This window comes from Bos javanicus, chromosome 10, assembly GCF_032452875.1.
Source record: "Bos javanicus breed banteng chromosome 10, ARS-OSU_banteng_1.0, whole genome shotgun sequence".
NCBI lineage: Eukaryota > Metazoa > Chordata > Mammalia > Artiodactyla > Bovidae > Bos > Bos javanicus.
The window spans coordinates 4,773,800-4,784,618 of NC_083877.1; the positions used below are offsets into that span (position 1 = coordinate 4,773,800).

Below are 10,819 nucleotides of genomic sequence, written 5' to 3' on the forward strand. Positions count from 1 at the left end.
TGTAAAATGTCCTTTCACCGAAACAGTGCTATTTAAACTGGTTTTGAATCCTAGGGAATGAATACTTCCGTTTTTCATCCACTGATCATTTTTTAACATGTATAATCAATTGTTGTCTACTGCCAAATTAGTTTTCTTTTTCTTCTTTACAGAGAAATATGTTTTAAATCTGATGGGATAAACTAATGTTATGTATTTATCAAGCATTTCCCTATATGTGATGTCTGCTAATATTTTACTCACAAGATAGAATTTTGAGTCATAGTAAAGCCATAATTTAGTTCTGATCACATTTTAAGAAATTGTGTTGAAGAAACATTGACTTTGTGTAATTTTCCAGTAATTTTCGTATATGTTAAATGTGTTTGGAAGGCTGCCAGCTTTATTCCAGACACGGGGAAATGTTAAAGATTTTCATAAGGGTTTCATTTCCGTATTATTTAAGTTGGTTATATCTACCAAATATATGACTGCAGAATAATCCAAAATTATTTGTGAGCAAACTGTAAGCTTTTATTAATCTTACTCTTAAAAAATTTTAGTTAAAATGTATTATATAAGCAAAAATTTACAAAGAAAATCTTAAAGTTCAGAAAACCGTGATTGATGAAAAGACTTAATTATCATATTCTAAAAATTGACTATTGTTTAGAATATCATGTGTCTTTTAAAAAGCCTGGATGTAGTTACAGTACAGCTTTTAAAATATAACATGGATGTTTCAAGGTCCCTTTAACTTTGTCAGAAACAAAAAGATTTTATTATTTTAAAAGTAGTGTATTTCCAGTAACAGTCAAAAGTGAGCCAGTTTAATTACCTAGACAAGTAGAAGCAAAGATGACTCAGATCTTTTAAAAGATGAGAATCAAAGATAATGCTCTGAATAGATTTTCCTCTCTCCTGCTTTAATAGATAAGTGGTTTACTATAAGGTTGGGATCTTGGGAAAGGAGGGTTTAAGCTGGGAGGTTGTTGGGACTTGGGGACCTGGAAGAGGCACTCAGGATCTGCCTAGGTGTGGAAAGACTCCCTGGGTGTGGAGGTGGAGGGGTGGGGCTGGGAACATATGTATTTCATGTGATTTTCAAGATGAACAAATGGGTCTGAATTTAGTCACTACTTTTTAAAAGTCAGTCCTCTTTTTTCCGAACATCCTGATCTTTCTAGCTCTTTCCATTCTTCTCTCTTACAGACCTTTATCTTTCAATCTCCCAGACAGGACAGGTAGACAAGGTATTGCTGACTTTGAGAAAAATGTACTTTAACAAAGGGAAAGCAAAATGATGTCAAAGGCAATTAATTATTTAGGCCAGACTCAAAAATTCTTTGTGTTAATGAGCCCATATAGTCCCTGTAGCTATTTTCCATTCTCGTTTCTCCCTGTAGTTACTCATCTTTTATTGGACTTAGTGTATTTTATTAGTATATCATTGATGTCATCTTTGTTCTGTTTTGTCTGCCTGCATTGTGAAGGAAAGTTTAAATTTTTTGTTCTTTTTTTAAAAACATTGTCATCTAACTGATTAATTACATTTCTAGAAATGACAATTTACTTTGTGCATTTAAATTATAGAGTTTATTTTGAGCACCATATGGCAGAACCGATCTTAATTTAACTCTCACAGATACTTTTCCCTCATCTTTCTAAATTAGGATTCTATTAATAACATAAAATTGCCTGCTGGGTTTTAGAAGCTCTGAATTTAAAAACCAAAAGCTGAACCTTTAGAGATTTGGATACAAAGTGGGAACCCACAAAGGCTTAGAACAGTGACTGTTAAATAGTCCCTTTCCTCCCACTTAATGGTTTTCAGTTCCAAAGTCTTAACAGAATTGCTTTTACAGTTTTGACTGACAGATGAATATTGAAAGTGGCCAGCAAAGTAAAATCAGAAATTTTCTAAAATTGAACTAAATGCTCTAAAACATGGAATTAAATATATTGACCAAACTAAAATGGATTTCTACTGTAGCAAGCTTCTGATATCTAAATATATCATAATATGACTCAATAAGATATTGTAAACCTTGAAAATTTTTGCAAAGCATATTGGCAAAAATTGAAAATGTTTTAAATAGACTCCTAGCCCTACAAAACTAAATTTTCTCTATTTCCTGTGAATTTTTCACACCACAGGTTACCTGTGTGAATTTCCATATAGAGATGATAATGAACAACTTTTTGTACAGAGCCATTTCAGGAAAAATGAAAATGTTTACATACCTCCATTTAAAATTTCAAATGAAAATGCTTTCTTGAGTCTCATGCAGGGAAAAATATATAAACTTAGGTTAGCCACTTTAGTAATTAGAAAAATGCCACTGAGAATCTGGCAGCGTTTTTTAGACACTAGGTTATTACTTTCTGGATATGTTTAGAAAGCAGCACCATACAGGTGGTTTTATAATTTCTTATCCTGAGCTTGTGGGCCTTATCTTATGAAGCTGGGGACACACTTTTGAACCCCAGATCTGTATTACTGTATCCCAGGGACAGAAAATGCATAATCAGTCTTGTTTATTCCATTAATCTCAAATCACTGCCAATTTCTACATTCCAGCCTTTAATTTATGTTAAATTGTTTTTTCTAGCATAGAACCATCAGTAACTTGGGTCTTATAACATCTATCAGTAAAACTACTGATTTGCTTTTTTTTTAATCAAGTATCTATTTTCAAAGAATAGAGAACAAGAAAAGTGGCCCTCAGATATAGATGTTAGAAAGTCAGCTTGTGGGTTGGTTCTGCCCCTCTACCTTGACATGCCCAGTTACTCTCCCCTTCAGAATTATGGTGAGGACCTTGGAGGTCACATGTCATGGTCAAAACTATTTATATTAAATCCATAAATGATGTCAGTCTGCTATATTTATTTCACACAGGTAAATCCTATGCTAGAAATTAAAACTATAATTTAAGATTACATAAAATTACTAGACCTGAAAGGTTTACAATTTTTAAATATTCTCATTTTGATAAAAATTTTCATAAAATGCCATCGTTCTTGCTCACTAGAGGACTGTCAGCAGCATTTCTAATCTGTTTATAATTGCAGTTTTAAAACACTGCCTTTAAAGCAAAGAGCAAGCCTGTCCCCAGTTTAAAAGTTATTCTGCCTTAAAATCAGAAATTAAAATATTGACATTTTCCATTCTGCTCAAAACATGCTTTCAAAACCTGCCATTATTTTGTTAATGATTTTGAGTCTGAAACCATTTAATACTGTGTTTATTAATGTTGATGTTCTTTCACTTTGCTGTTAGGTCAAAATTATGAATTGTGCATATAGCAACTTCCAGCAGGATGGGTGGGTAAAGGTTTTAGTATGTAAAAATTATTCCAACTACCATCTTATTATGGTCTATTTCAAGCTTGAAAAAATATTTTAAGATGGTAGAATGTTTTATGTGTTAGATGAAGTAAATATCTAGGTTCTCTCCTTTTCCCTTGGAGAAAGCTAATTGCTTATTGCATGAGGAAAAGGGAGCCTTCAGAGTCTTTGAATGAAATATATTTTATAATGCTGCTTTTTCAGTTTTGCTTGCACACATTTTGTTTATTTTTGGGTCTGGCAATTAAAAAAAAATCAAAAACGAATCATATCCATCCATTACTATCTTTGTGATTCAAGTGCTTGAAATTTCTGAGAGTATGTCTGTATAAGTCTTCTATCTGTTTGGCCTCATTTTGGTATACTTGCAGACTTCATTTTGTTTTCTTTCTCTTAATTCTGTTAATTTATTTAATCTCATGGGAGAGAAAACATGATCATTCTTTTATATACTGTACTTCATTCCTCCATCCAATTCATACTCTTAACTGCTTTGGATTCATGTATTTGTTTTGTTAGTGAAGTTGCTGCAGTTTACCTGCTATGGTGGTGCTCGAGTATAACAGCTTAGATGGAAACAAGTTATTTCTCCAGTAGGGTTTCATTCTTTTTATTTCTGCTTTATGTCAACTGTGTAATCTTAAATCTATAAGAACTATGTTGTACTGTCAGAAGTATCTTATTTTTACATTTTAAACTGTACATACTACTAACAAGACAGGTAAACTTAATTTCTGTAAATTTCAGTGTTAAAAAATTGTGTTAATAAATGTTATCTTGTTTTGAGTATATCTAAAAGAGCTCAACTCCGATGAAAATTCCTTTATACCTTTTTGTTGGCAAACTGATTTTCTAACGGCAAATTACCTCTTTTACATTTTATTCTTTAATAAAAATGTTTCAGACTTCACGTTCATGTAAGTCTGAAACTGAAATGTGTTTATAGCAGTTCTGGTGTTAACTATCTGAGTGACATGAAGTCTATTATTTTTTAAAGTCTGAATTTTTGTACATTAACAGCTCATTTAAGCATCTACTTACTGATCAACAGTCCTTCTCATGTTTTTCTTTCCATTTTATATTCTACAGAATCTGATTTCTTAAAATGTTAGTTTAATTAAAACTTAATTGAAGTACACATTATAATTTTTAAGTTTTCTATCATTTAAATTTGTGACATACTACACAGAAGTATTGAACATGCTTGAGAAATAATTTGATTCTCTAAATTCATTTGCGTGTTCTGAGTAGTTACCACCCTTTGCATGTCTATGGCTTGCTGCTTATGTTTAGAGGAATTGTAGTTTGTTGACTTAGAAACTTTTTGGTTTTACATAATATGAATTTGGCACATATATGCTATTTAAATCAATTGCTATATTGACTTTATGTATTCTTATTAGCAGCCAGCAGTCAACACCGTCTGTGGTCACAAAGAAACGACTTAATCTAATGAAATTTAACAGGATGCAATTTTTTCCTCTAGTTTAGCTGCTTATGATACAGGGTATTATAGGGAAAGAAAGCTTCTTGACAATGACATTTAATACTACAAAAATGTATTTTTACTACTTATAAATGTTAAGCATAGCATCCAATAAAACAGATGGACACATACACACACATGCACCCCTACCTGTTCTCTCTCTTTTTCTCAATAATAAAAATCCTCTAATAATTCATGCATTTTAAAGTATTTATACTTAAATACTTTGTCAGTGCTTTCCTATAGCCTACTCATAACTAGCACCTGGTATATAAATTCCAGAGTAGAAATAGGAGCAAGTTGCTTATTTAAATAGAAAAAAATATAAAACCTTTTTACCTGGAAAAATGATAACTATTTCCAGGTTGTCTGTAATGTTGTTAAATAATTTTTGTTCCCTCAGAAAACAGCATACTTTCTAGTAAAAGGAAGAAAGCCTACAACATGGTAAAAGCTCTTTGAATTAGAGTCTTCTCTGATTCTAAACCATTCTAAATTCTGGTAGCTAAACACTGAACTTGAAAATACCAAGTTGGCATGTGTGCTAAGTCGCTGCAGTTGTGTCTAACTCTTTGCGACTCTGGACTGTAGCCCGCCAGGCTCCTGTGTCCATGGGATTCTCCAGGCAAGAATACCGGAGTGGGTTGCCATGCCCTCCTCCGGGGGATCTTCCCGATCCAGGGATCAAACCCATGTCTCTTGCATTGGCAGACGGGTTCTTTACCACTAAGGCCACCTGGGAAGCCCAAATAATATTCATCTGTATCTCCATCATCTTTTGGGGGGCAGTTGGAGAGAAGTGGGGTATAACAAAAACTGCACTATTTCAGGTAGGTATAAATGTAGAGGTCAATCAAATTTTTAGTTATACATCAAAAACAACTAACCTCCATTAAATTATAAAAATTGAATTCTCCGGCCCTGTTTAGCCTTTAATTGGGTATGGAGTTTTTCATCCATATCACCCTTATCATTGCCTGTGTGGACCATATATATTATTAATACTATTTTGCTGATTTTTCTATTATTTCCAATTCTGACTTGATAATCCATGGCTTTTATTTCATTGCTTAACAATGTTTGTATCCTTTATTCAGCTAATAGTTTACACTGGCCTATTTTGTATCAGTCAAGATTTTTCTCAGGTAACAGCTTTATTATTACTATTTTTTAATTAACAAAAGAGGTAGGATTACATAAGAGAAAAAACAAACTAAATTACAAAAAGGGACATTAAAACTCATCTTTCTAATAACATGGACACTGTCTCATATATGAAACCTAAGCAAAGTGGAAGATTTGTTTTTGTTACTTAATTGCTTTTGTGCAAGATAATGTATGGTACTGAATTCCCATATGTTTGTTGACTTTTTTATATAAACTGAGTAAAAATTGATGAAATCTAATTAATATATAAATTAAACCTTAAAAACATAATGACGATTGATGTAGTTTTTTGAGAAAAGTGATGTATATGCATTTTTCTTATAATTTGAAGCATGTTTTCTCTCAAAATTTCTCTCAAAATTTTTCACAAATTACAAATTGTCCTTCTAAGATGAAAGCCAGATATTGTCCACATTAATGGCATAAGAAATTGTTAAATTCATGTATTCATATATATCCTACCTTTTGCATTTATGCTGTTTCTTTCTCCAAATTTGTATATTATAAACTGAACATATGTTGAATCTACTTTATATGACAAAATATTTTTAATCATTATATTTTTACTAATGCATTGAAGGGTTGGACTGATCCTCTTACAGTTTCATTTTTTGACAGAACCATTCTCTTTGGATTGAGGCTTCACTTTAAAAGCCTGATTTTGTTTTTTAATGTTCTGAAACTTTCCTAGAAAAGTTTAGAAGAACCTCTACAGTTGTAAAACATATTTTAAAAAGCTTTATTGTATTGAAATGTTTTAAGGGTTTAGCCCTAAGTAACTAAACATGATTTATTACTTTCAATTTTTATTTCACAGCATACATTAATAATAAATGACAGTTTAAAAGCAAAAACCCAAAATCTATCACAGTTGTTGCAAGAGGTGTCTAATAAGGAAAGTAATGTAAAATATGCTTCATGTTTATATCATAAGTCAGTTAAATCAAGATAAAGGTGAAGATCTAGCTATGCAATTTAAATATTTTGTGTGATGTTTCCATAGTACAAGTTAATTTGTATTTAAATCTTTACATTGTTATCATTGCATGTACTCACTGTATTTTTTAATGTGTCAACTGTTTTCTCTTTATAGATTAGTATTTCAAAGTAACCATTCCATACCAATTCAAACTACCATCTGGTCTCTAAGCTTGTTCTATGAAAATCTTTTACCATTGTCCTCCAGTTTTAGTGTGTTTTGATGAGCTACACCTGAGTTGTTCATTTTCTTTTTCTTTTATTTGCTTCTGTATACAGGCTGGCTTAGCAGGAGCTCCAGCCCGTGCTGTATCAGCTGTAAAGAATATGAATCTTCCTGAGATCCCAAGAAATATTAACATTGGTGACATCAGTATAAAAGTGCCAAACCTGCCCTCTTTTAAATAAAAAATTAAAAAGGCCACTCCCAGGTAAAATCCAGGGGAAAAAGTCATCTAAGTTTACCATGCAGTTGTTTACCAAAAATAAAGGAGGAGAGTCTTAACTTTTACTCTTGGATTTAAGTCAAGGTACTGTATAGACATTATATAAAATCAGTATGGAAGTTCAATGTTGCTTTTCTTGCTCAGTGGTTTTGAAGAAATTAAGTAGTTCCAGTGTGATTTTTTTTTCTTCATTTTTTAAACTGCATTCCTGTGGCCACCTAAGGCATGCCTGTATGTATTGGCTATTACAGTATTTCGAAAACTGTTCAGGACATTTCTTTAAATTGTGTACAACCCAAAATGTTGGTGTTTTGTATGGATCACAAGTGCAACATTCCTTAATAATTTCTGTTATTTGTCACAATTGTTATTTAAAGAACGAAGTATGTATTGCATGAAAACATTATGACCTATTTCTCTTAGTTTAAATAAACTCCAAGGTAACCGGACTTATAAAGCACTGTTCTGTTTGCCTGATATCTACTTTAGCAATAATTTTTTTTACGACCCTCTGACTCAACAAAAAAATAAAAGTATATTTTATCACTGTTAAGCAGCTGTTAATGTTGGTTTATTTAATTTATATTTTTAACATTCAGAAGCTCATTGTAAAATTAAATTATTTCACAAGTCAAGAGCAGTGTATCACATAATTTGCCCACATTTTCATATTTAGTCTTATCTTGTGATCCATGAGTGAGGTTCTTCTTCCCGTTAGACTAAGGTTTTCCCTGTAGTTATAGTCCTCTCTCCCCAAATGTTCTTTTTTTGAAATATTTCCTTAGGTCTGTGGCATGTGTGAATTTTACTCCAAGGTCTGGGGTATAAGAAAAGTCACTATTTTTTTTTAAATAAAATTAATCTGACTCTAAGCCCCATCCAGGAAATTCAGTCTGTGATTGTTGGGATTTCCATCAGTTCAGAAGTGTATCAAAGTTCTTGAAGAAAGTTATGCAAAGCAGAACATGCAAGGAAGTCCCTGCTCTTCAGTCGTTTGACAGATGTGCCAGGTTAACAAGTCCCTGTCCTAATGGAGCTATCTGCAGTACCACACAAGAGTGCCTGGCAATATGTATGTTTTCTTTTTTTCATTTTTCTGGGGGAGAGGTGTGAATTATGGAAAAATTTTTTGTTTGGTTACAATGTACCAAAATTAGGGAAACTTCCAGGCCAGATTATGCTTTAACCTAAATAGTGGAAAGGGTTTTATCTCTCACTATATTCTAATATGAGAAAGAAACCCAGTCATGTGCAAATGACAAAAATAAGCAAGTCATAGAAAACAAAATCTCAGTGATCACTTAAGATGTAAAGATGCTTAATCTCACTAGTAACCTAGGAATGCAAGTTTAAAGAACAATTAGATTTTTCTTTCACCTGTCATGGGTTTCCCTGGTGGCTCAAACAGTAAAGAATCTGCCTGTGATCTAGGAGGCCTGAGTTTGATCCCTAGATCGGGAAGATCCCCTGGAGAAGGGAATGGCAACCCACTCCAGTATTCTTGCCTGGAGAATCCCATGCACAGAGGAGCCTGGCGGCTACAGTCCATGGGGTCGCAAAGAGCTGGACACGACTGAGCGACTGACACTTTCACTTCCACTTCTTCTGTCATACTAGCAAAAATTAGGAGGGGTGACAATACCCAGTGCTGGAGAGCATGTGAGGGATGAAAACTGTCATATATTGCTGGTGGGAATGTAATTTACTGTAACTTAAATATATATGCCAAGTTCTGTGAAAATTTTAAAAACTTAAAAATACACATATCATACATACCCTGTGACTCACTTTGGAGACTCTCTATTCTCGTAGCATTCCTGGATATCTTTATATACAAAGGTAATTATTTCATCGCCTTTTTAAAGCAAAATAATAGTTATATAATAAACTGGAAATATCTTCATTGCCCACCAGTAAGGAAATGGTTGAATAAATAATGGTAGCTGTCATACTAGTTTTAATAGCAAAAGGCTGGAGTGACCCAAATGTCCTTTATAAGGAGACTGGTTGAGAAGTTGGATTGCATCCACATTATGATGTCTTATGGAGTTATCACAATGAGATATCCCTCTCTAGTGCTAAACACTGATAAAATTGATTCCTAGAATATAATGTTAAGTGAGAAAAATCTAGGTAAAAAGGGTATCTGTATCTATGGCATGTGTGTTAGTTAGGGTTCTCTGGGACTAGTAGGGTGTGAGTGTGTGTGTGTGACAGGTTCACATTGTATCAGTAGACTGAGTAAAGCATGTTGCACTCCCTAATGTGAACAGGCCTTACCCAGTCAGTTGAAAGCATGAATAGAATGAAAAGGCTGCCTCTTTTAATTCCTCCTGTTTACTGCCTTCAGACTGGGACATCGGCTTTTTTCTGCCTTCAGAGTTGAAATAAAACAAGGGTTCATCCTGGATCTCAATCTTGCCAGCGTTCAGACTGGAGCTCCACCTTAGGCTCTCTGGGTCTCCAGCTTATCAACTCACCCTGCAGACCTTGGAACTTATAATGAATGGGACTCATGTGGGCCTGTCCCTTATGATAAATATTTTTAAATAAAATCATCATTTGTTGGTGATCATTTTTAAATGAGAAGGCAAGGAAAAGAAGGTTGATGTCCTAGCTTGAAGGCACTCCGACAGGAGCAATGAAAAGGATCAGCCTTTTAAGTTCTACTGGTGCTTTCAACTGTTTGGGTGAGGCCCATTCACACAAGGGAGGGCAATATACTTCACTCAGTTTACTGATTTAAATGTTAATCTCAACCAAAAACACCCTCACAGAAATACCCAGAATGTTTGACCAAATGTCTGGGAAACCCCATGGCCCAATTAAGTTGACACATAAAATTAACCATCACAGCATGTTATCAAATTACCCAAGAAAAAGGGAGAATGAGTGGTGTGTGTGTACTTTTAAATGAAAGGTGCAAGATAGATGGTCAGCCAGTGAGGGCATTGCCCAATCTGCATAATCAAAAGAAGTAAAAAACGGATGACCAGGTTGAGAGTAACCACCACAATAAAAAGGCATGACTCGTGGTCCAGTTTCTGATCCTGAGCCGGTTCTCAGACCCAGAACTCACTGATTCACAGAAAGATCGAGTCTCCAGGAGGACAACCCAGCAAAGCATGGCAAGGGCATAGATGAATTATTTTTCCACGACTTCCTTTAAAGGGACTTAACTTGACTAACCAGACACTGGGAAATGGAAAATACCCAACCTTTTGAGGATTATTGGGCACGGTTCCCAAGCTGACACTGCCAGCTAGCAATCTAACCTCACCACGTGCCTCTGTCCCCGTTATGGTGGGAGCATACAGGGGCTAGCCAAAGCCCCAGAAGGACAGAGATTGGAAGATCAGGGTAAGGAAGCTTGGGGAGGAGGCTTGTGGATAGGTTTATATCAGAATAAGCA

At 34.1% G+C, this 10,819-nt stretch overlaps 1 protein-coding gene across 7 annotated transcripts in view; it reads left to right on the plus strand.

Annotated features, from left to right (window-relative positions):
* AP3S1 (adaptor related protein complex 3 subunit sigma 1) overlaps window positions 1-9,183 on the plus strand; it is a 79,148-nt gene extending 69,965 nt beyond the window's left edge. For 4 of the 7 annotated variants that reach the window (XM_061429940.1, XM_061429941.1, XM_061429943.1 and 1 more), the window contains one exon: window positions 7,241-9,183. In XM_061429940.1, coding sequence (XP_061285924.1) covers window positions 7,241-7,369 — 129 coding nt within the window. In that variant the 3' untranslated portion in view covers window positions 7,370-9,183. Of the gene's footprint in view, window positions 1-1,191; window positions 1,233-5,913; window positions 5,962-7,240 lie in introns of all 7 variants that reach the window. The other 3 variants (XM_061429944.1, XM_061429942.1, XM_061429945.1) reach the window with 2 other exon arrangements.
* Window positions 9,184-10,819: the final 1,636 nt, after the last annotated feature.